Here is a 26,838-nt window from a genome sequence, read left to right on the forward strand (position 1 = left end):
ACTATAATAAATTCCTGAAGGAGAAGACATAAGGAAGTTTTAACAAAATCGGCCAACTTGTTCAAAAGATAATTTATAAATAAATTACAATATTTTTAATTGGAAAATGATTCAAGTTTGGATTTTCCTTTGGTTGGCAAGTTAATTATTTTAGTAACTTACAATTTTATTTAAATAGTTGCCATATTCCATTACAATTATTGATAAATGGGTGCCTTTTTTTGTGTAATTATAGACTTACATACTATAGCTGAAGATTAGGTAATACTTTATGAGGTTGATAGAAAGTAAACATGTCAATTTAAACACTAGGAGTTTTATATTGAAAGAAGATAGTTGACCGTATGAAGTAGATTGAAAGAGGCTGGTCAGGGTGATGGTCAATAAAAGTATCAAAATAGTAAAAGAGAACTATTTATTGTAAACCAACATTTTGCCCTACTTTGAACAGTTGGTAGCAGAACCTCATTCTGACAGCCCTGCAAAGTGGGACGAAATGTCGATTTACAATAAATAGTTCTCTTTTACTATTTTGATACCTACTATTTATTATTTTACCTGATACTACTATTTATTGACTGCCACCCGGACTATCCTCCTTCAAATAGGAGTTTTAGTTATAAATAATTCTAATCTTATAAAGTTAAACCTTTCTTAAAAAGTGTATTAATTCGATTTCTTATTTAAAATACTAGCTAAGGAATGTAAGTGATATTTTTTTTTGGTATTTACTTTTCTTTAATTTTTACAGAATTTCTGCCAAAGAAGATACCGCAATAGGATCATCTCTTATAAAACTGTCCAGTCAGTCAGCTGGTGAATTATTTTGGGCTCAATACAGTATTATTGATGGCAACAGTGACCACACGTTCCAAGTCATGGGGTGAGTAGATACAGTCAGTTGTGTATTACCATTAAGTGGTTATTAAAAAATATAATTTGATTATGAACTTGTCAATAAATGAAATATGACTTCACTGAATATAGTTGACTCAGAATAACTCATTAATAACTTTCTTTGTAAAAATCTTTGATATAATACTTATGTGATCAAAGTGAATATTCATTGGTTTATTGTTATTTACAGGCCCAATGGCGATCTTGTCCTAGTGAAATCTTTGGATAGAGAGCAACGAGACCATTATACGCTGAAGGTAGTACAAGGAGCAGACAATTCATCCGCTGTATCAGTATACATTGCAGTTGAAGATGTTAATGATAATCCTCCACAATTCCATATGGTGAAGGATTCAGTTTCCGTTCCAGAAGATGTACCCATTGGACATTCTATTGCCCATCTCAAAGGAGATGATAATGATCTTCCTCCTAACTCTGATATTATTTTCGATATTCTATCAGGTAATGATGAAGATAATTTTAAAATTGATGCCGATTCGGGTATTGTTAAAGTGAAGAACAAGTTAGACTATGATAAGGGATTGTCTGAATACTCTCTTGTTTTAAGTGCGACCGACTGTGCGAAACCACCAGAGCATTCATTGTTGGCAATTTCACATTTGAAAATTATTCTTGAGGATGTAAATGACAATGCTCCACATTTCCCAGTAGTCGAGTATCTCGAATTTGTTGGAGAAAATGAAGCTCTTGGAACAAAAGTCTTTACAGCCAGAGCTACTGATATGGACCGAGGGATTTTCGGCCACCTTAACTATTCTATTGAAACAACATCGATTTCAAGTTATAGTGGAGCAGATGAATCCTGGAAACTGTTTAGGGTAGATAGTGTTACTGGTTTAGTTACTACCAACACAGTATTCGATTATGAATTGAGAAGTCGTTATGCTTTCACAGTTATAGCCACTGACTCAGGAGGAAGAAGTTCAAAAGTAAAAGTTCGTATTGAAATAGAAAGTAGAGATGAATTTTACCCACAATTTACTGAAAGAACATACCGTTTTGTAGTAAGTGGAAATGACTTACCTGTAGGATATGTTGTTGGTACAGTTGTCGCTACTGACAGAGATAAGGGACCAGATGGTAGGGTTGTCTATCAACTTACAAACCAACATGCATATTTCAAAGTAAACCGAACAACTGGAGCTGTTATGATTAAGAAGAAGATTGATAGTAATTTAAATACAAAACAAGATGTCAGTTTTGTTATTAGAGCGAGTTCAGGAAGGCAGGAATCTCTAACAAATATGACAGTGGTAGAAATAAGCTTTGATCCTCTTGCACATCATGAAACAAATTTGATTACTCCAGAAGAAGGTACAAACAACACAGCCTTAGCAGCAGCCACAGGAAAAGTAGCAGACTGGGCTATAGGGCTTTTGATCTCTCTTATAATAGTAATTCTTTGTTTTGGAGCAGTGTTTTTATTCTTACATGTCCGAAATCGTAGACAGAAAAATGTAAATAAGCCTGGTTTAGACTCAGGACAAACTGCCGACAACTTTGTCGATCCAAGTGCTTTTGATACAATACCTGTTCGGGGAGGTATACCTGGCCCAGCAAGTCAGTTCGGTCCACCAAAATATGAAGATCTTCCAACATATAGAAATAATAAATCAACTAGCTCACAATCTGGAGCTGCCACTACATCGCAGATATCAGGCTCTGATCAGTCTGGTTCTTCTGGGAGAGGTTCAGCTGAAGATGGCGATGATGTAGAAGATGAAGAAATAAGAATGATAAACGAAGGTATTCAAAGGGATGGTGGTTTGCACAGAACATCTGATGACAACATGTCTGATGTTAGTGTACATAATACTCAAGAATATCTCGCGAGACTTGGAATAGTTAACACTGATGGAAACTCAGGATCAAGGAGGAGAACAGAGAGTGTTGGAGGAGGTAGCAGTAAAGACATCATGTTGAGGGCAGGAGTTCCAATAGATGGTCTAAGGATGTTTGATGAAGATGGTACAGCTGAGGCTGATATAACGAACCTTATATACGCCAAACTGACTGATGGAAGTGATAGAGGTAGTAACACTGAGGAAGGAGGAGCAGGTGTGATTGGTATGAGTGCCTACCCAACCCACCAGCCTTCAATGACTGGCTCCCTCAGCTCAATCGTCCATAGCGAAGAGGAGCTAACAGGCAGCTACAATTGGGACTATCTATTAGACTGGGGACCACAGTACCAGCCTTTGGCTCATGTCTTTTCAGAAATAGCTAGGTTAAAAGAAGACGCTGCATCTGTTAAGAGTGGGACCTCGGGAACATCTAGTGGGAAAGGTAAACCCCCACTTTTGACTTCTGTGGCCCCGCGGTCCATAGCTGCTCCAGTATTGTCTGGGAGGCCGCCTCATCATCCCCCACATCAAGGACCAAAAATCCACCTTCTCCCTAGGTCTCCTATAAACCATGACAATACTGGAGTCCTTTCCGCAGCCATGTCACCAAGTTTTTCCCCTGCCCTTTCACCTTTGGCTACATCTCCTTCCCTATCACCTATTGTTACCCCAAGGCACCCTACCTCTCACCATGTTAGGCAGAGGACGACAGATGCTGAACTCAGGATATAACATTCAAATTATTTTAAAAGACTTTTATAAAAATGTTTTCTGTGTATAGTGTGAATTATTTATTTCAGGACTAGGGCATGTTGTGAAATCGTTTTAATGTGCCAATCATGAACGATCATTCTCGATCGAAATGAACATTTTGTGATGAATGATCAAAAGAAATGATACTAGAATCATGTTAACTATTATGTATATATTTTATAAATAACACGCAATTGTTTTTGTATATTGTGATTATGTCTTATTAAATAAGCGAATCGAAAATAAGTGTCGTAAATAGTATCTCGATGTACATATGTTTAAAGTGATTAATCAAAACTAAATAGGATAACATAGATGTAATATATGAATTATAGAAAGATGCCTTATATACAAGGTAGACGAAATGGCTATGTATTTAGAACCCAACATTAAAAAAGTTAAATGTTAATTCTGAATAAATTACTATTTTCTACCATTAAATATAATTGCAAGTATATTTAGATACTTCTAGTTAATGTTAGAAAAGCAAATTTTTAAAACAATCATAAATATGAATCAAAAATTGGTTAACAGAAATCTGAATATTGTAATTATATCGAAGTTTGCACAAATCAAATAATTGTGACCGTTTTAATGCCATTAAAATTAGATTATTTTCAGATACCATTAGTAGTAATGATATGAAACTTGAATTAATAAAGAAAATTCATGATGTTTCATCCTGAAAGGGATCATGGGTTTATGTCTTGTTTTGAAAAGTTTCTCTGTGATATGATTGTATTTATTATTGCCTTTAGTATGAAGTGTTTTTTTTTTAAATCTGAAAGTAATGAAACCTAACTCTACAGATCATTGTACATGATCTTTTTTTATTTGTGCCATCCAAAGAATTGATTTATGAAAGCCATATGGACATTGCCATTAAGTTGGGTCTCATTTCCTCTCTTTATGGATCTTGTTCCCAAAAACATATTACACAATTTTTGTAAAAATACTGTACAAATTTATAAGTTAATGATGTTTATAAGTAGCTATAGGTAAATAAATTTTATAATGAAATATTTCTACTGTGTTATTTTGTCAACCTGCCTTTAATGAATCATTTAATTAGGAACTGAAGAAGGGAAAAAATCTGGTGGGTTTTTTTATCACACAACTTTCACTTACGACTCTTCATTAATTCCCAAATTCTGTGTTGACTGGTGGGCTAATGTTAAAGTTACTGCTATTCATGTAACTTAAAACAAAATCTCTAAAGGTAACTGGTCTTAACCAGGAAAGCCAAAAATTGTATTGTTCAGTAGTTATAAAAATTTGTGTTTCAGGGCTTCTCAAGGTGGGAGTTACGAATACAAATATTGGTCCTGCCAAGAATAAAATAAATTACAAAAAGATACAACCCCGAAAAAAGACAACAAACCCGTAGAACAATCTGGAAAGATTGTGAGGTCTCAGTGTTTTTTGTTAGAATTGGATATTTATTTGGTTTTTTTCTCCTTTATTAATCCATAAAATTCTTTACATTAATATTTTGTATTTATCTATTGTTTATTATTGCTAACAATGATAACTATTTATTTTTTTTAAATAAATAAAATTTAAGTGACTTTAGGGAAAGATTTTTAAAAATTCGTTATTTAAGCCCTCTTAAACTATTTCAATAAGGAATAGTCTAACCTATCTAATATTAAAGACTATAAGTCATCTACATTTATTAATACATAGTGGTTATACTACTACAATTAAATCAGAACAGATCTTGTTTCCACAAATACAAACCTCTAGAAGGTGGTAAAAGTATATGCCTGATTTTTATTTAGGAAATGAAGAGTAATTTATTTATTTATAAGAAATTTATTGATGCTATGAAAATAACTTATACATGCAATGGAAACCAAATTAGGACTTATACACTAAATTAGTTGTTCTAATAAATTTCTGTAAAAGTGTTGCAAACTGGAGCACAAGTAAAGTGTCCTGAGGAAATGATAAGAGTCACATCCCATAAAATTAAGTAAATTGTAGAAGGAAATAACTATGACTGTAACAGTAACCAAAATTGTCTGCAGTTCAAATGAATAATTTTAGAATATTTTCTTTGCAGGAGATGAAAATTCGGCAATAAAAAATTCATTGGATATCCACTAGGTGGAGACAAGTTAGTAGTAACATAAATTACTTTCCAAGCCAGATACTTTTAAAACATTCATTATACAAGTCACCTATAAAATAAATTTCAATGGACTTGGCAAAAATAAAACCTAACATAATTTATACAACAAACTCAATCCATCTTGAACAATAGTAAACTAAAGTTAGTTTACTAAAAAATGGAAAGAAATGTGAAAAAAATAAAATAAAATAAATACATACAAAATTAAAGAAAAACATATAAAATTAAGAAATAAGTGTTAAATGAGAAGAAAATTCAATTTAATGAAAAAATACTTATTTTTTATTATTAATATCATATTAATACAGTCATATCCATTTAAATAAAATATAGGATCAATAAATGATTAATAAATTTTATATGACTTTATAATAATGATAAACCACAATAATTCATCTTAACAGTATAAAAAGTATAACTAAGACATAAAACTTTGCTCACATAAGAAAATTTAATCTAAACAAAAGATTATAAGTGGGTTTTTAAGGAAGTTTCTGATACATATATATATATAATTTTTTTTTATCGATCCACTAATTTAAAAAATATTATTCATACATAAATTTAAATACAAATAAAGGAACTAAGTAATAAACAACATGGCGAAGATAATAGAATAAATCAACTTTTGTTGGAATAATCTCAATGAATTTACTTATTTAGATAATAAATTTACAAACAAATTACAAATAGATATTGTGGCACATAAAGTTTAGCTAAGTATACATACTTGGTATAATAATAATTTTAAAAACGGTAACTTAGAATATAAAATTTAATTTTCTATAATGGGTTGTTTTACATGAGAGAGGAACAAAAATATTTAACATTTATAAAACTTTGAAAAATAAATATATACCAAAATAATAATGAACATATCAGATCCAGCAGACTTTAATTTAGAAAAAATATTAATGAATAAACTTTACCTGATTTTCAATAACCCACTTTAATACACATTGAGAGAGGAAGAAAGTGTCCATGGTTACACAACGTCTAAAAAATGCTCGATTTCAATTTGTAGAGTCTTTATCATATGGTCCAGGTTAAAACCTTATCGAACATCGAAGGGATGAGTAGTCAAAAGGAATAAACATGTGCTAACTTTACCAGAAAACATAGAGAATCAGGAGCTGTTTCATGAATGATGGAAAGAATGAAAATCTCTCTAAGGATTTTATTCAAAAGCTAATTAGGCCCTTTCAAAGTAACAAATGATTGCTCATCCCTCAATGTAATAATAATTTTTTAAAAAATTATCAATTTCACATCAGATGTGAAATTATACATAATATGTGGTAATGAATACAACAGAAAGGTATACCTCCTATTATAATTCAATTTATATGTGAATAAAAATAGAATAGGATATTTTAAAATACTTTTCTTTGCAATTGAATTTATATACTTTTTTTCCATAAAACTTTGGTTAATTATTTGATGGTGTGGATATACTAATTATTAAATTGGAAACCAGAACAGATGTAATAAATTTAGACGTGTGAACACTTTTCCAGCACATCTCCTAATGTAGATTAAAAATTGGAAAACAGTTAGTTATTAGCACTAAAAAACAACAGATAAATAAATTTGTGATTCCCACATTTAATTATAATAACAAATATGATTTAACATATAAAAATATATACTAAATAAAAAATGCTGTATCAGCAGGCAACTAATGTCATCAACAATCAAAAAACAAATATTCGAATGTAGCACCGTGATGTTATTGCCATAATCTGAATTAATTTTAATCATCATTTAATAAAAAATAAAAGTACAAATAACCTAAAAAAGGTCTTAAAAAGAGATTCTCATAGATAACTCTCAAGGTACACAATAAATTACATTCAGCATGGCAAAATCAATCGTCAGCCAAAACATCTTTAATCATCAGATTTTTCTTGTTTTCCCGAACGGTCAATCAGTCGAAAGGCCTGAAAATTTAGAACAATTATTAATTATAAAAATATGAAAGATATTACAGTACAATCCCAAAAAATCCTATCAGCAGAGTTCCTAAAATTTATTATAAATCATAGAAATATTCATACAACCAGGATTATAAAATATAAAAAGGATTGTAAAATAAATAAATGGACAATCACTTAAACTGAATAAATACTAAAAATTTAATAACATCACTTCATAACTCAACAATTTCAGGACGAAGGGAGAAGCAGGATTATCACATATTAACATCCTTTAGAGTAATATAATTTTTTTTAAAAAGGTGTTCCTCTAGTTTCAAGAAAATGGAAGAAAACAAAAGTTTTAAGTTGAATATTACGATTCAAGGGACATGCTATTTCTACCAAAAACTATATTGCTGGGAGGCAAAGAAAAATGAAAATAAAACATAAAATTGATCTTTTCCCTAACTCACTTTGAGTTCATACAAAAAAAATAATATTAATTTTGACAAATATTTAAAATAAAGGCATCATACATATCAATAATTTAATCAATTTGGAAATATTTATATAATTAAATAAATTGTTTTGATAAAAAATCATGGTAATCTGTGTTGTTTAGACCTTAGACCAATAAAACAGCCAAACATGATCAACAATCATCCATATGTTTACCAGTTCTAATCAGTAACTGCATACATGTTTACAAATAATACCTGATTGGTTTACATAACATAATTCAATTTAAAAATATCAACCAAATAATAGATGTTATGGAAAACAAATAGGCAATATCAAAATTTGATTTTTAACTGTATATATATTATTCGTTAATAGCGTAAAGATACCTCTTCAATAGCAGTCAACCAATTAATACCAGCTTTTTCGACCTGTGCACCACAAGCAATATCAAGTTTCAGAGACTTCTTTTCATCCCCAACCAAATAATCCATGACTAAGCTTTTTACTCCACCTAAAATAAAAATAATAAAAATAAAAATATTAACATAAAATTTTAAGGACATAATAAGTACCCTACAATTACTACCTTTTCCCACCCTGCGAAAATCCTTGAGGCATGGACAATAATAATACTGTACATTTATTGATTAAACTTCAAAATAATCGATCTAATACTACTACGAAAATTAAAGAGATATATTACCGTTTAATTCATCCTTCTTAACAACTATGGATACAATCTGATTGATATCAACTGGAGCAATTTTCACACCATCAAATAAAAGATACCTAGAATAATAAATTGTATAAGCCAGAAAACAATAAAAAATATTCAAATCAATAATATGATTACCTGTGATCTTGAGATAGTTTACAATGAAGAAGTTGATAATTTGAAGCACCGATTTTCGATTCATATTTGAAAACTGCACCTGCAGAAACAAAAATTAAATTAAAATTTGCAAAACAATAATGTATCAGACTTATAACAACTTAAAATCTTCACCATTCAGTAATAGCTTTAAATGCTTATCAAAAAATAAATTCTCAGCACGAGTTTGGGGTTCACATTTCAAGCATACTCGGACTGGATCGATAAAACACATTCTTTGTAACTCCATTTTAGTCTCACAACAACAACTACAGAAAATTTTTCCACATCTTCGGCAGTGATGCTAAATTTAAGACATTGATAATTGGATAACAGAATTAAATCAATGAATAAATTACATTTCTAAATAAAGATCAACTTACTTTCCTTGTTGTGAAACCAAACCTTACCATACAATGAGTACAATGGGTGATCTGAAATTGTTGATTACATCAATATAAGGCATATATACGATAAATTAATAATAAAGAGTTTAAATTACCTCCTTATCAGGAACCCAAATGGGTTCCTGTACAACAAATGGACTGGTGAATTCTTCATTTGTTGCTACGATTCTTAAACCAGATTTTGATCTTATTAGTTTTTTAGCGTTAAACACATCCATATCTCGCACAAAAATTGCTCTTTGCGCCAGGAATATTGATCTACATCTTAAATTCCAGATCAAACCCAATTACTTTCCGATTCTCGACAAATTTTCAATTAATGAATTCTCCTACTGGAAAGGTAACTTGGTGCAGGTTATGTAAATAGTGCAAAGCTTTGACATTTAAAAATCTTTGATTTCTTTTTACACGATTTTATAAAATCCTTTGTTATTTTCTTTATTTAATGCAAAAGAAAATGAGAAACTCAATATAATTACCATATTCGAAGTCTAAATGCCAATTAATTACGATTTGTAATTAAATTATCTAAATGTCTTGAAGAAAACCACGTGTATTTTTGTGTTTTAAGCTCGAATTTCTGTATTTTAAAATGAGGACTAACAATTCTTGTATTCCAATTAGTGATGTGTTCGATCTGTTAGAAAAAATTACTTATAATGAAGAAAAAACTGTTGATAAATTATTGCAATGTACTGTATCAGATTTGAAAGGTGATAGATCAATTGTTAATTTAAAAGCTCTCAATTACTTTTTACTTTTTAGATCTAACTGTAAAGGAATTTCAATTTATTCATATGAAAACGTAATCTATGAATCTGTAGATTTGTTAAAGTACATTTCAGATAAGGATATTACAATCTGTGCTTTGTTGGGTTCGGTAATTGAAAATTGTCTACCTCTAATTCCTATGACTAATATAAACAAAGTTTTTTTAAAACTAGTCGAATTTATAGAAACCAATCTGCAATTTATGTCTGGAAAAGTTATTGATCAGGCTGATAATTATACAAAATTGGCTCATTCCCTGCATGTTTTAGAAAGAACGTGTAGTTTCAAATCTGGGAATCCTACAGACCTAGAATTACCCACTATGCTGAACACTACTCTGATCAGTTTGATACCCAATCTTGCCATTGATGTCGCTCGAAAAATATTTGTTTCTGTTTTGCCAAAATTTGTCTTATCTCAAGATTCAAATATAATTTTGGAACAAATCTGGTTACAACTTACCAGACTCAATTTTAGTGAAAATGATGTCAGCAAACAATTATTTTACCTTTGTTTATTAAGTGATAATTTTATTACTGTTGAACATAACAAATTATGTTTTCCTCTTTATGATAAACCAGAGTTTTGGGAAATCATTCTTAAAGGGTTGTATAATGAAGACAGCATTATCCGTAAACAGTCATTATTTTTATTAAAACTATATATTGAGAAATTGGCAGAACATAATCCAAGTATTGAACAAGACATTTTTTACTGGGATAATAAACACAAATTTCAGCTGATTGAGTTTTGGAATAAAATATTTACATTTTTGGAAGTAGTTGAAGAAAAACAGACACATTTGATAACACCGGCATTAAAAGGTTTTGAAGATTTACATTCTTTATGTTCAGTAAATAGGAAAGTATGTTATGCTTGGTTATTTTGTGTTTTTATTAGATTACTAAAACATCCCTCTCACATTATTGTGAAATGGTGCTTAATCGAATTTTGTAATATTGATATTGATACTCTGTTTCATGATGCTAAATGCAAAGAACTATTAATCTGTTTTTTTAATGCTTTAAATAATATGTTCCTATTCAATACGGAAAAAAACTCTACACCAAATTTTAACCATGAAGATCTTTTAGAAAAATGGTTTACTTCAGTAGCTATTAAGGATTCATCTAGAATATTATTTGAATACATTCTAGATCATTTAGCATCTATTTCCTGGGGCCCAGTTCCACTTTTTTACATTACTAGTGCAATTAGTAAAATACCACCAAAATCGTTGTTTAATGATAATTGTTTAAACCACTTGAAGAAGATTCTACTTGTAAGCCTTAAGAATCAAAATGTTTATATTCGATCTGCTATTCAATGTTCATTGCTAAAATGTATTTGTAATTTAACAAACAGTGATGTAGATATTATGACAATAACAAACATATTGGGTTTATTCAACTCTAAAGAATCTTTGAAACGGGGGACAGGTATTTGGAAAAAATGTGTTGATTGGATTAAAAGTATCCTGACCTGTGAAATAACTGCATTTTTCAGAATTTGTTCCAATAAAATTTTTAAAACCAATGAACCACAAGGGGTCGAAACATCAAATTCGATTCAGTCATTTAGTAGGATGCTTGTTTTAATGACCGATTCAGAAAAATTTCCTTTTGGGGAAGATCTTAAAATATTTATAGATTCTATATTTGAACAGTTCTATGAATGTGATAAAAGAATTTATTCTTGTTTAAAAATACAAGATAATTGTTTAGAATTTTGTCAACACATAATTAGTGATTGTTCCTCCTTCCCTGATCAGGGAAAAAAAGAAAACAGACTATTATGTCTTATAGAGAATAGGATAATAGATTTGTTACATTACATTGAAGTACGTTTACAGAAAGGACCAATTGAAAATATGCAAATGGCAACATTATATGAGAAAACATTTTACAAAATAATTAATAACAAATACCTAGCTAGTAGATCTTCTGCTAAAATACTGAATCTATTGAAAATTACAACTCACTCCTTGACTTTGAATTTATCTTCTTATCATGAATATCTCGCATTAGAAATTATACATCATTATTACAAATATTTGGTGCAAAATGATATTAATTTTAATGGTACGTTTTTTGAAAATGATATTATTCACAGTATTTTCAAAACACGTTTATTTGGTAAGAATTTCAGCCATTTATCTACTACTGTCGACCCTTTGTTCAACACGAGAGGAAAACTTATGTCTGAAATAATGCATACACTTTGGTCTATATTTACTTGTTATTTAGAAAATAATTCAGGCCTGCAAGTTTTCTTGGAAGAATTTCCAGTTTCAATTCTTATCAATGCTGCTTTTAATGCAATTAATGAGGATGGTAAACAATCACTTGTTCCAATTTTAAAATCTTTCATTTACTTATTACCATTGCATAAAAATGTTGAAGATGTACAAAAGTTCATCTCAATTACTTGGGATTCTTGTTTTGAATTAAGAAAAACAGAATTATTTTGGCTTACCATAAGTGAATGGATGAGAATGGTTTACCAAGATGGGATTGCATTAAATAGTCACTATCATCAATTGATTAGTGGTGTAAGATTTTAATTTCTAAGTTACTATACTTATTTGTTGCTATGAGTCAAAATGGAAAAACAATTTTAAATTATTTTATTTCAGTATGCAGTGAAAATAATGGATTTGGGTGAAGAATTGACCGGATTAGTCAACATTTTCTTTTATCATTGTGAAAAATTGAATTTTATCCCACAATTTTCTGCTATAATTTCCAAAGGCATTGTATTTGGAGCGATCTTAAGAAAAGACAAAAGGTATATATTTGTAATTAGTATACATGAGATATATATTGTTAATTCTAAGACTTAAATAGCCTATTAAGCGTTTAAAATACTAAACCACATAAGAAAATTTATTTCTATTTTTACTCAATTATCTAATTTCTGTGGGTCCAAGTAACTCCAAATTACGGCTTCTGTAGTGTGCCTCTATTGACCTCTTCTATACTTACAATGTATTATTTAATTGGAACTGTTACTCAGGATCTGATCTGTGTTCTCTATCATATTTTATATATTTTTTCTTTTGATCATTAATTTGCTTTAAATATTTTTTTCCTGTGAATTTTAGGTATATTTTGGAACATTTATGTGAATAAAAATACTAAGCGATTTAGTAATTTTCAATTGAAATCAATATTTGAATAATTCACCTTTATTCAATATTATTTCGAAAATTCATAATTTTAATACTTATACGGAGTCATCATCTTATCTGACTCATTTTTACCAAATCTTTCAGGAAAGGTAGATTTAAAACTGGCTGTCTTTCTTACGATATTATTAATAATTTTCATGGTTATTATTTTTGGTAATCACAAATAAAACTTTCAGTTGCAAAATATCATAATGTATCACTATTTTTAAATACACATATTTTTCTTTTATCTACATTTCCGGGCTCTTCCACTATCTTCAGGGGAGTAGGACTATTTATACATCTTTTTAGTAGTTTCATAGTCCTAATCCATATAAAATGTTTTGTCATAATTTAGTTCAATTTATTATATATACTCTTTTTTTTCCTTTTCACAATCTATCACACTGAAAAAAGTAACATTATAAATTGAACGATATTATGACAAAGTATTTTATATGGATTAGGACTATGTAACTACTATTAAGATGTATTATCCTGAAAATTGGGAAAGAGCCCCAAAATATAGATGTTAGAAAAATATACAGTAGTGAGAAAATATAGGAAGAATCTCACATCAAAAAACTAACATAGAATATAGAAAATAATGATAAACCTTCCAATTGAAAAACATTGTATTTTTTGTTTTAACCCATCATTGGTCGCTGCATGAGAATTTCTCTCATGTTAATTGTTTTTTTTTTCGGGTCATGAAGCTGCAAGAGGGAGACTGTAGTTCCCATCTTCTTGGAATCTGTAGTTCAAAATATCTTCCTTTTTATACCTCACCCCCTCCACCACTCTAGCAGCTCTGGGTAAGCGTCCAGCTCTCTTTCCCGGGCAATATTCCCTTCTCGTGAGACATTTCTAAATTTCTGGGTTATATTCAGGCATTCTAAACAAAAAAGAATTGCCACTAGTGTAAACGACCAATATGTCCCAGTCATAACGTGTTCACTTGCACCAATTGTGCACAAGAGATTTCTTTAGATTGAGCATTTGTTTTTTAAGATTAGTGTTATATACTTACAATACGATATATCTTTATTTTGGTTCTTTTGATAACTTTGTCTGTACTAAATATTATATTATGTTTATTAATATTTTATAATTATGTTTGTTTTTTTGAATTTTTTAAAACTATGAATTTTTATTTGCTCTTGTATCAAAATAATTTTTTTTTAATACTTTTTTTGTTATTCTTAAATAAACGTAATTTAAATCAAAATTTTATATTTTAAAAAATACGTTCAAGATCTCTAAATAAAGAAATGTGAGAAAATGTCTCACACGCAGCCATCCGTGTTAAAATCGACCTAGCAACCGATGACGGGTTAATTAAGATTTCACAAATCCTATTTTCTTTTTTTTATCAACATTAATAAGTAGAATAAGTTCTATCTCAATTATTATTATTTATTATAATTATTTCTAAGACCAAAAAGACTGTTTTCAGAATTGCAAAAAAAAAAAAAATGCATTGAGAATAATAAAAAAAAGACTAACGTACTTTTTCCAGTGAAACCACATTGAAATTCTGTTAATCTTAAAAAAACAATTAATTGTATTATTAAGTATTTTTTGGGAGAGTGGGGTAGCTTATCAAGTAATATATAATGTGGCAGATTATTATTTATTCTGTTATATAAGTTGTGTACTAACTCTGTGGTCTGGGAACTCTCCTGTAGTGCAGAGAATTAATATAAATTTACGAATAAAAGAGATTTTCATTTAATTAAGAGAAATCTCCCTCTTTCAAATTCCATTTCCTAATCCTGAAATAATGAAATTTTCAATAAACAGCTAGAACCTAAAAAAAAATTTCACTGCTGATGCAAAACGTTTCTCGTGTAATCTTTATTATTATTATTGAGTATTTACATCTGTAAATTTCTTGCAGAATGGAGATGGAGGTTAGTGATTATATAATGAATCTGATTGAATCTGGTTCGATGGAAAGTTTTGGTTCAGGGTAAGTATATTGTTTTATATGTCATATTTTCTGTGATGTAAATAGATTTTATTGATTTATCAATATATAAAGCATTTTGTAATTAGATTAGATCCTTTGTTTATTATCATTTGTAATAAACAAGTTAAAATCCATATTTTGTGCTAGTCAAAATCTGATGCTGTTATGGTATGCTGAAACTTGTTTACGTTATTGATATACAATTTAAAAAATAATTAAAGACCTCCTAAAAAAAAAAAAAAAAAGGTTCGAGGAATTTCTTATGTATACTTCATTAGAAACAAAGAAAGAGAACCTCAGACATTCCTACACTAAAAGATACTTTACATAAATGTCAGCTGAGGTGCTCCCGATATTTTTCCAGTATGATCCAGGCTGCTAATGGGTTGTTTTCAGTTCTAAACATGACCTAGTGTTACATAAAAGAATTGTATTGACAAGTTAGGAGAGGCAAGAAGAAAGATCCATGCACAAGGCACAAGTAAGACCAATTGTTCAGATTGACACTAGCTCAGGCTTTCCATACTGAAATTTTGGCATATCAAGGAGAAGAGGAAGAAATTACAAATGAGTGATCACCTTAGCCAAATCTGTGATGGAAGGTTACAGTCTATCAGCTCATTTCTTTTTAAAGAAAGGAGCTATGAATTTAGTTAAGGTTAATGTTAACATGTAGCTGCTACCATGATAAATTATTTGGCTACCTATTACTTTAATGTGTACATATTAATATAATATATATTATGTTTTTAATATTTGTACTATTTTTATTTCTGAAGTTATAGCTAGGTATAAAGTTTTACACATTTTTATAGAAGTCTGATTTAATAGTTCTACAAACTTTTGTATTTTAAAAATTAATTATTTAAAATTCATTTCCTCAATTCCTGCCAGGATTTATCTAAAAAAATATATAAATTGAATTTAAAAAACATGACAGTATGTACTTAGTTAAAATGTATAAAATTAATTATTTGTATATATATAGTTGAACATAAATGTTATATCTTTGTTTCTTCTTTTCCCAGGATAATATTGAAAACCGATCGCGAAGTAAGATTAAAAGTTTTACATCTATTGTTAACATTAAGTAATGTTGAACATAGAAATCATTTGATAGTCAAAGTTATTCAAGAACTCATTTCATATGATGAAGAACTTACAAAAAACAACAATAGATATTTCAATGATTCACTAATTCATCGGAAAAAAAATAAGTTGTTACAAGCTATCTTGATTTTAGAAAATTACATTTATCTTAATCCTTCTTACCAATTAGAAGTAGGTATTGTTTCCTAATTATCTAAAAAATATGTTGTTTTTTAAGGCCTGTAAATTATAGCCATTTTGTTCAATGAATAAGAAGGTTCAATATCAAATGAATCCGAATCCTGTTTGGTAAATGTTTTATATTTATTTTTATGAATGCTTCTAGGATTTGCCTGAAATAATTTATAATTGGACTTTACAAAGCATCATTAGTTGTTCTCAACAACCAAGCATCCGATACCAGTTAGAATGGCTCTTCATGAGGCTAACTATTCATTATCCTTTGTTTTTGGCCTCATTCTGGAATAACTTTTCTATGGTAAATTGCATTGTTTATTTTTCATTCCTAGTCCTTACTTTGTTAAAAACATGAAGATAAATCCTTTTCTACCACTCATGCAATATGATGTGCTTTCCTTTATTTCCTGGACCAATATTAATATCTTCCTCAGCCAGTTCTTTTTTCGCCTGTTCCAATCAATATCTATTTAATACTAGTAAAGAATTTTATCACTTTCCCCCCCCCCCAATAGAGTGCACTGAGGTCACAGAGGGCCTATTGTACACCATCCCTCCTCTGCTCAAAGCAAGCCAGTAGCCTTTGAGAATCTGGACATTGTATATGGATCAACCGTCTCGCAAAGTTTAGGGTCTAAGATCCAATCCTTACCATAGACAAGGAATAGTATCCTTGCTAATGCATCATATCTAAAGACGATGTGGTAGGAGCCTCATCATCCTTTCTGCAGAACCTGCAGATTGGGGACTCTATCAGTCTCATTTAATAGAGATGCTTATTCAACTGACAGTGTCCCGTGTATAGACCTGTCACCCATCTTAGAATGCTCCTGTCCATCTTCCCATTATGTAATGTGTGGGGCCCACCACCTCCTTCCACCCGTAAACGAACTCCCTGAAGAAGGGATAGTTCTCTTCTTCCATCAGACGGAGAAAGTCCGACTCGGCGAGGGCGAAAATCCCGTTCTTTCTTGACAGCCTGGCTCAGTGTTCTTACATGGCAGAGCAATCCACTATTACATGTTCTGCTATTTCAGGAACTCCACACGTGGGGCAACGGGGGTCGATGTTCTTTCCAAAGCTCTGTTTCTTTCCCTGGAACCTCCTATGTCCTGTTAGGATCAGTAAGACACAATAATCTGGGATGACCCACTGAGCCTTCAATCTTGATTGGACGGTGGGGAAAAATTTTCTCAAAGTAGCGCCCTTCTGGCTTGCTATCCACTGCCCATTCCACTCCTTTATTGAGTCCTCCCGCAGCAGCTTCTTCCATACTGGTACTGCTAATGGTGGGGGAAACAAGTCTGGTAAGTGGGCCTATTGATCCTTTTTGCCATCCCCAAGACAACCCAATGGAATGGCTCTTTTATATATCTTATTCCCCTATATCGAACATTTTCGACTTTCTAATGAAATCCAAAAAGGACTCCTAATCTATAGAGGAAGGAAGGAATTTCCTTTAATTCTATCAGAGCCTAAAAGCCTGTATCTTAGTGTCACATACCTACCACAATCTGCTATGTAATGTAAGGCAGTCTCAGTGGCCTGTCCGCATAAGCATCATGTTTAATCATGGACTACTCCACATATCTTAAAATATCTTTTAAGTCTGTAATGACCTGTAAGAACTCCTATTAATAATCAGAGTTCGTTTCTGTTTAGGTCTATCAGCCACTTAGTTTTAGAAATAAAGGGTTTAGTTATTAAAATCTTGGCCTGTCTCAGCCCTATACAGTCCCTCCACTCTTTACCTGGTTTCTTCCATGTCCAGTCAAGAACTACTTTTCTCTGATGCCTTTTAGAGATGCCTAGGAATGGTTCTGGTCCTATAGGAGGGTCCTTAGTCCCGTTTCAAGCAAGCTGATCAGCTTTTTCATTATATGTTATTCCCTTGTGTCCTGGGACCCACACAAGCTGAATCTTCTTTAAGCACGCTAATGATTCTAAGGCTTCTTTACTCTCTCTTACCAAATTAGAGGTGACTCCAAGGCTTGAAGGGCAAACTATCTGAAGGTGATGCCAGTCCTTTACAGCTAGTGACTTCAAGGCATAAAGCTGCTGACAAGATGGCAAACACTCCTGCCTGAAAAACAGTCGAGTGCTTGTCTAGTGGGAAGCTTAGTTCTATGCCTAATTCTTCTATGTAAACCCCTGCACCCATTAGTCCTGTCAAAACCATTCTTGATTAACAGGCAAGATAATCTCCTAGGGTTTCCACTAAACCCTGTATCAAATCATCTAACTTTGGGTGTAAGTAACTAATCTTGGTGTCTAAAGTGGGTATTTTATCTAAAAGTGGTGAGCGGTATTGTAGTATTGGTAACTCACCTTCCACCACTTTAGCTATTGTCGCGTAACCAGTGACTTCTCCTTTCTCTGTCCACTGTCTATTTCTTCCATAAGTTTGGAGTCTCACCAATCCTCTCCCGGAGTTCCTCCGGTAGCGCTTCCAGTCCCCATCTCTTCACCTCATATTTAAGGATGTCCTCCTTGAGGATGAGGTCAAGGGGCATCGTTCCGGCCAGCACTTGCACTGCCCTCATGTTCTATAGGTCTTCGTGACCCTCAGCAGAGCCAATCTCTGTATGGTGGCCAGTCTCCTCTTCTGTGTTTGCGTGAGGTTCTGGCTCCAAGCAGGGGATGCATACCTCAAAATACCCAGGATCACACCTTTATATATGGTCGTCAAGGCAGGGCACCTAAGGCCCCAAAACGCACCCCCTATCCTACTTAATCCATTGAGTAACAGGATCACCTTATCCTTTAAATATACCAGGTGAGGAGTGGCATCAAATAGCCTTCTTATCCTCACACTAAAATATTGTAATATCCTCTTTTATGAGTAAATAGTTATTTTTTATGTATAAAAACGATTTTTGGTATGTTTCATTTCAATTTATTTGTAGCATTAAACTTAAAAGCAAGCTAACCAATTTTAATCAGTAAAATATACTGTCACAAAAGATATCGTGCAAAGCCAAGATGGCGGCGCAAGTCCTTTGAAAAGTCTGTTGAATCAGGGCCATGTTAAGCAGATTCAAATATTTTAAAAACTTTATTTTAACTTTCCATCATATTTGAAATTACAATACATTTAAGAAAAAATAGAAGTTAAGAATAAGTATTAAAGAAAATTATTCATAAAAGAAATCATAGGAAAAACTCAAAACCGTAGTGCTAAAATAGATGTTGAAAACTAACGAGAGAACGGGAAGGAAGAAAACTTGGTTTTTGGACATTTGTTGCTTTGGCGCGGGCGGAAAATGATATTTCCTGGATGAGGAGGTCCTCATCATCTCTTGTCCAGCTCAAGGGTGAATATCTTGAAAAAGGAGGCATCAGAGAGTCAGCAACAAAGAAAAAAGGATTCTTTGTTTGGATCGCCAAACAACACACTTCGGTGGATGAGAAGTGAGTTGAAAACTTTTAGAGGACCATAGTTTTGTTTAGTTAGTGTTTGTTTAATAAGAAGATAAAGAAAATCATCAAAAGAAGATTCTATGAAATTGGTTAGTTATTTCTAAAAGATATATTAATTTAATTAAGTGTTAATAGTAAAAGTGTCTGCTTCTGATTGCCTAGAAACCCACCCTTAGATTAAGAATCTATTATATTATACAATTTAAATAAAATTCTCCTATCTGTTAAATATTAAAGATTTTCATTTGAACCCAAGCTATCTTTTATATATGAGAATTAAGTTAGAAATATCAAATTCCATTTATTTTATTTTAATATTTTTTGAATATTACAATATGTTACCTCCTCACCTGGTCTAACCCTCTCTCCTTGAATATCTATGATGACATGAAAAATAGTTTATAGTAATTATTAAGGTAATTTAAATTTTATAATAACATTTATTGGCCAAAAAACAGTGTGGCCACACTTAATTATAATTTATATACAGAGAAGAAAAAAAAAATTAATTAAAAAACTAACTGACTAAATCAATCAACCATAGTTGTTGGGCCCAGAAGACTTTCTGTGTTCGGATGTTGTGCAGCAGCCCTGTTGATCGCACGTCGCCTTCTTGGACATACCATCTCACCTGAAAAAGGTTAAAAATAAAGCAATGTGTTCGGGTTTATTTTTGTTCCCATAAAAATGGGGGTTCTTAAAAGCACTATCCCCTCTCCTTGCAGCGGGGATTAAGTACAATGGGCGGTCCCAAGTGGGTCAATAACAGACAGTATATTTTTATATAACCTCTGCCATTCAGCCCAAGCTCGAGCTCCCTACGCCTAGCTTGGGTGTTTAAGACGGTCCGTCATGTCTGTCATATTGACAGGCATGACAAACTCCCACCTCTGTTGTTCGTACAACACCTCGCGGAGGTGTCAGTAGGCGTTGGCAGGGATAGGGAGAACTAGGAATCCTGAACACGTGGTGATTTATTTAGGTACCTATTTATTTAAGATTGCAATGGTAATTCAGAAGTATCTTATAAAATGTATTTATAAGTATATGATCTTAACACATTCCCAATTACGAGGCTACTTATATGGCCAGCAAACAAACAAGGTAACCCTATAATTGAAATCTTAGACAATAATACTAACAACGAGCTGTTTTGTATTGGGCAATCAAGGTATCAAAATGTTATTTTAAGGCTCCTTAGTTGAATAACCATATCCAAAGAGTCTTTAATGGGTTATAGGAATGCATTTACTACTTGAGATATGCATTTAGCAAAAAATCCATTTTTGCAATTCAGTTAGATATATGTCATTAATTACCAATCTGCTAAAAAAATAGCTTTAGTGAAATCTAATGGATCTGGAAATACATGATATATCTGAAGATGTTATTTTATTTTTCTTTAGAAGAAAATTAAAATTAATATTTTGGCATATTTAATTACATAATATATACAAATATAAATAATATTTTATTTATTTTTTGTTTTCCAGGCTGGAAATGAGAGATTAGGATCGATGTGCTCTTTTATTTCAATTGCTTATCATTTATCAGTGGTATTGAATGAGAATAAATTTATTGAACAGTGTGTTGAACATATTCTACCTTGGTGTATGTCCCAAAACTTTAATATAAGATTATATGCTCAGGTAAATATTCATATAAATATTTTGTCCTATTGATATAATTTATTTCTAATTATAGATGATTGACCATAAGGAGATGGTCAGGGCTCCGGTCAAGAAGGTTTATTTGATTAATTATTTATTTTCTCCCAACGTTTTAACTTATGTTGTACGTCAATCATAAATAAAAAAATATAAATAAGGTTTAGCCAATTTCAGGGTAAAAAAAAAAAAAAGAAAAAAAGGTAAAGGTGGAGGTATAAAAACAATCAAGATAAATATGAAAAAAATTAATAACTAACATAATAAAGTGAATAAATACATCATAATATATATTATTGAAAAGACCTATTAGTTTAATTAAATGGTTAGTGTAATTAGTAAATTATGATTACAGATAAATCTTATAAAGAAGGAAGAATGTGGTATGAGTAAAAAGTAGAAATGAGAATAATAATTAAATGCAGAAAATAAATAGTTTATTACTATGTTTTTCATACTTCTTGACCACAGCCCTGATCATCTTATGATATAATTTATTGTTATTTAAGGCTGATTTTTCCTTCAGATTCTTCTTGGTAAGCTATGGAACTTATGTCCAGAGCTTTCTACAAAGTATCATTGCATTTCTAAAAATCAGTGGAAAATGTATGAGCATGAGGGTAATATGTTAGTAAATGCAAAAAAAATGGAAAATGATTTTTACTTTCGTGTATTTCATCCTATAAATCATTTTACATTGCAGGTATTTTATTTTTCCTATTACAATAGAATAGCAACAATATTTTCATTTTAAGCTATTAATTAAATACTTATATGACTCCATAATAAAATATTTTTAAAATCATGTTTAAAAAATAAAAGGAATTAAACTATTGTGTTGCTTTTAGACTATATATTGGGATTTACCTCGTCTTTCAAACATATGTGTTGAAGAATGGATTCACCCTGATATCCTTAGAAAATATTCTGATTTATGCATTCAAAATGTTTCTGAAGATCATAACAAATCTTTAACATCATGTATATCACCTGTTTGGATCATAAAAAATTCTGGTAAACATGATTGTTTATAATAGATGCTACATTTCTTTTCCATAATAATTTTCCTTGTTTTATTAAAAGCCTTAATTTTTACTTAAAATTCTTCTTGCATTCTCATATTCTTGTTTTTGGCTGATGACGGATGCCTTCTTTGAAAACCGAATTACATTAACTGAATTAGTTATGAATGAAACAGAGACTAGCTATAAATAAAACAAATACAAACTACATGCATGAAACCGTTTAGTGGCGGTTATAGCAGGTTTATATTAGTCAATACACCTTTGAGAAAGTAGAAGGATTAGATACAATATTAATCAATCCTGAAATCTATCACTGGATAGTGGTTGCTAATAGGTGCTACCATGGACTCCAGAGGTACCCTTAAGAGCAAAGAGGTATCTAGGGCCACAAAGATATGCGTGTATAAGATTCATATTAGAGCAGTGCTGACTTCTGGATCAGAATTCTTGACACTTACTAGAACTCAGGAACTGGCTGTTGATAGATTTCAATGCAGACTCCTCTGTAGAATCTATTGGGTGATCTATTTTGATGGAGTCTGGAGGTGACGCACTAATACCGAGTTGATGGCCCATTACAATGATTCTGACAATGTCAGTATCATTAAGATAAATCATCTAAAGTGAGAGGGATATCTGGCATAAATGGCCAAGAGATAAATCCCCAAAAAGATGCTGGATGAAATAATAAATGGATGGAGATGGGTCAGCAGATCTAGGCTGAGCTGGACTGAAAATTTACCAGATGGCACTTTGTCAACTCTGGACATCCAAAACTAGACATCAGTGTGATGACTGGTGGTCGATTTCCTCCCTCTCGCAACTCCAGTTAAGAAGTATTCTCCTTTCACATTATTTTTTTAGTTAATCTCGTTTCTCTTAGTTATGTAATGAGTCTAAATGTTTCTTTTCCGTTTTCAAAAGATTAATATATTGTATAACATTGAAACCACACGTCTGGGTTTTCGCACGCTTTGTCCCCACTACTACTGATACAAACAATAGTTCTTCTGCACCCTTCAAGTTCACTCTTATAGCATGTGTCTTTATTACCTTGCTCTTCAGTGGTTTACTGATTTATACTGAGTTGCTGTGCCGTTCATTGTCAATATTTTTTATCAATTTAATTCTGTATTCATCTCTGGATATTTATTACCATCGAACTTTTTACATGAGTCTACATCTGGTTCAGTTATTCTTTCTTTCCACCTGCTTAACCAATAAACATTACCCCATTTTCCATCTTTTATGAACCAAGATATTTAAAGGAACTGCAACCGTCAACCCATAAGTAATCATTCAATTAATGATATTCCCTATATTTCATCCTATCTTTAATTATTTCTACTGTATTTCAATTGCTTACTCTTAGTTCAACTGTTACAACTGAAATCACCTAAAATATTAAAAAATAATTTTTCTGGTCCTCTGTGTTTAATTGAAGGTTTTTACTACTGGACATAATTTTTTTATTTCCCTATAAATGTTATGGGACAGTTCCTGTTTAATTTACTGGTTGATTTCTGTTGTTTCTTAAAAATATGATTTTTAATAAGTTCATTTTCATTCTAAAATAATATTGCTTTTTTTCCCCCAGCAAATTCTGACGATAAAATTGATGGAACCAATATACAAAAAAAATTTTTACCTACTCAAGCTATGTTTGAAAGCCATGGAGAAAACATTAATACTCAAAAGGGCGGTCTGATTCTTGTTGCTTCACTTGTAGATAAAGCTGCTAATTTAGGAGGCCTTGCAAGAACGTGTGAGGTATTTGCTGCCAAAGAGTTAGTAGTTTCAAATCTTGATGTTACAAAAGAGAAAGAATTCATAAGCTTGAGTATGACAGCGGAAAAACACTTGAGGATAAGCGAGGTAAATGTTAAGAATAAGTTCATACCTCTAAGACCAAGCTATTGGGATGATGGTCCCATTATTTTACAGTAATGGCTTTAAAGGGTTCATTTTTACATTTTAACTGAAAAAATCTCTCTAAAAAGGTTATATCTTAACATTTCTTCAAAATTTTCAAGCTTAAGAAAAATTTTTCTTACATTCAACCCAAATAACATATTTTCAGTTTAGCATTTTACAGCCTTTGTTAAAGATTAAGGTTGATTCATTGAAAGCATCAGTGAGATTAGGTCTGGAAAAAGCTTTTCATACTCAAAAATTGTTTTATTAAATTTTTCAATTATAGCTTTTTTAGTGGTGGCCCTTTAACTGTAGAATAGTCAATACAGTCGGATATCTTACTATTGAATATTATTATCAGTATCGGCTTTGTAAACCCACAGGCTCAGTACAGTATCATCGGATACCTCCAGATTGTTACTGTTGAAGGTTCTATGTTCAACTGTGGTCTATGTCTAATCTAACCATTATTATACTGTATTCTTCATGAAGTTGTTAATATTTGTTTTGTTTTTTGTCATTTTAGGTAAAATCTTATAATCTTGCTGAATATCTGAAATCCATGAAGAAAATGGGATATATTTTGATTGGTGCTGAACAGACCACGGGTAGTGTTTCGTTGACAAGTTATCATTTCCCAGAACAGTGTGTTCTACTCCTAGGGTAAGTTTATAATTATTAATGGAGTTTTTAAAAATTAAATTGAAGTGAAGTTTATTGTGTCTATTGAATTGCTTGTCATAATATTGAAGAAAAAATAATGATTTTTAATCTTGTCTCAATATTTTTAAAAAAAATTATTTAAATAATAATTTGAAATGCTATGACCCATGAAAGGTCATGAGTTTAATACTTTGTAAGGAAACACTGTTTTTAGAACAATTGTTATACAAGTACAAGATCATGCTCTAACGCCAAATTTTCCCCAATTAAGAGTACCTTTATGAGGCTGGGAGAACCCCAGGAGGACTCCAGAACCCACGGAGTTGACTCACAGTAACAGTGTAACAGAAAATAAGTATCTGCTTCAGCCGAATTCAAACTCGGGTCGTTGGACCAGTATAGTGCCTTACCACTGTGCCACCTCATTCCCTTTAAAAATTATTTATAAGCAAATATTTTATTTCACCACAATTAGGTAAGAGTGAAAAATTTGCATATCATACAAAAAAATATGTATAATAAAAATTAAATATCTAATAACATGAAAAGATATTGTTGAACAATATTTCATTATTGCATGTGCTGTACTCATTTGCAATATTTACATTCTCAATAATTTAATAATTATCTTTTCTTCCACATACCTATATATAATTGATATAGTAAGGGAAAGAAGTATTAAAATCATAAAAAATTTAAAATCTGAGTTTTCCATGGAAATACGCATATCAAGGTCCTCTGAATCCAAATAACCAAGTCTCATAAAATAGTCTGTGTGTGTATGTGAAAAGCATAACTCAGAAACAAATATTCTATATAATTAAAATTGAGATATGCTTGTAATTTTCTTGCTAAAATTGGCTTACCGCTATAACGGCTACTTTATATAATCAATTTCATAAAGTTATTGTCAGGCTGATGTTGACTTAAGTCACTTTGTAATAATATAAATGTTCATAAGGAGCCAAACACATATTAGAGTAATTTATATCGATAAAATAAATTATAAATCCTCAGCATTAAAATAAAAAAAAAAAGTAATAACATTGATGTATGTTTGTCTCAACAAATGGCAATGCTTTATACATGTTCTAATTATTCATCTCACAATTAACTTGTTATGTTGTTTATATAGAAGTGAAAAGGAAGGGATACCACCAAATCTCCTTCCTCTTCTAGAAGACTATATCGAAATTCCACAACTTGGCCTCGTGAGATCGTTGAATGTTCATGTAACTGGAGCGATTTTTCTTTGGGAATATTCCAAGCAGCATTCACTGTGCAACAGGTGATCGAAGGAATAGATTTTTTGTAAAAATAAATTATTTTTACTTATAAGTAAGTCCTATTATTACTAGATTAGCTTTCCTTTATCATTGCATTATTAAAAAAAAAAAGACACAAGAATGTGGTTAAAATAATCAGAGCAAAGAAAAAAGTCAATAAATAAATATTTTTTCTAAGGTTGAAGAAAACTCTTATATAAAAGTTAGTATGACTAAAAGTTCACAATGGTATGAAATTATTATTTCTTAAAAAATCACGTCTATTCATCATTACCAACATAGCCATCCTGTCCCCTTTGAAGTAATGACAAGATGGCTATGTTCTCACTTCTCTGAGCTTCTACCCAAAAACCATTGCC

At 31.1% G+C, this 26,838-nt stretch overlaps 3 protein-coding genes across 10 annotated transcripts in view; 2 read left to right on the plus strand and 1 right to left on the minus strand.

Moving 5' to 3' along the window:
- Positions 1 to 4,537, plus strand: part of LOC106677203 (dachsous cadherin-related 1) — a gene marked incomplete at its 5' end in the record, with an annotated part of 40,102 nt that extends 35,565 nt beyond the window's left edge. Inside the window, 2 exon segments of the mRNA XM_067048506.1 lie at positions 752 to 883; positions 1,088 to 4,537. Of these exon segments, the coding sequence (XP_066904607.1) occupies positions 752 to 883; positions 1,088 to 3,494 (2,539 nt within the window).
- A 2,610-nt stretch (positions 4,538 to 7,147) lies between these two features.
- LOC106677195 (zinc finger FYVE domain-containing protein 21) lies at positions 7,148 to 9,656 on the minus strand. Its single transcript, XM_014414960.3, has 7 exons — positions 9,401 to 9,656; positions 9,282 to 9,332; positions 9,034 to 9,202; positions 8,881 to 8,959; positions 8,731 to 8,816; positions 8,414 to 8,538; positions 7,148 to 7,589 (listed from the first exon to the last, which is right to left on the minus strand). Exons 1-7 carry the CDS (start codon positions 9,521 to 9,523, stop codon positions 7,539 to 7,541), a joined length of 684 nt encoding a protein of 227 aa, XP_014270446.1. The 5' UTR covers positions 9,524 to 9,656; the 3' UTR covers positions 7,148 to 7,538.
- Positions 9,657 to 9,663: 7 nt separating this feature from the next.
- Positions 9,664 to 26,531, plus strand: LOC106677160 (probable methyltransferase TARBP1). 8 transcript variants are annotated; one of them, XM_014414901.3, is made up of 11 exons: positions 9,677 to 12,627; positions 12,712 to 12,863; positions 15,146 to 15,217; positions 16,246 to 16,498; positions 16,653 to 16,805; positions 21,418 to 21,573; positions 22,118 to 22,294; positions 22,440 to 22,605; positions 24,214 to 24,491; positions 25,057 to 25,193; positions 26,329 to 26,531. In XM_014414901.3, the coding sequence occupies exons 1-11, from the start codon at positions 9,898 to 9,900 to the stop codon at positions 26,483 to 26,485; spliced, it is 4,431 nt and encodes a 1,476-aa protein (XP_014270387.1). In that variant the 5' UTR covers positions 9,677 to 9,897; the 3' UTR covers positions 26,486 to 26,531. The 8 variants fall into 8 exon arrangements, with proteins under 8 accessions (XP_014270403.1, XP_014270411.1, XP_014270387.1 ...); XM_014414910.3 differs by having other exon boundaries at positions 16,246 to 16,270; XM_014414934.2 differs by having other exon boundaries at positions 9,677 to 10,941.
- Positions 26,532 to 26,838: the final 307 nt, after the last annotated feature.

This window comes from Halyomorpha halys, unplaced genomic scaffold, assembly GCF_000696795.3.
Source record: "Halyomorpha halys isolate HHAL.00 unplaced genomic scaffold, Hhal_1.1 Scaffold7.1, whole genome shotgun sequence".
Classification (NCBI taxonomy): domain Eukaryota; kingdom Metazoa; phylum Arthropoda; class Insecta; order Hemiptera; family Pentatomidae; genus Halyomorpha; species Halyomorpha halys.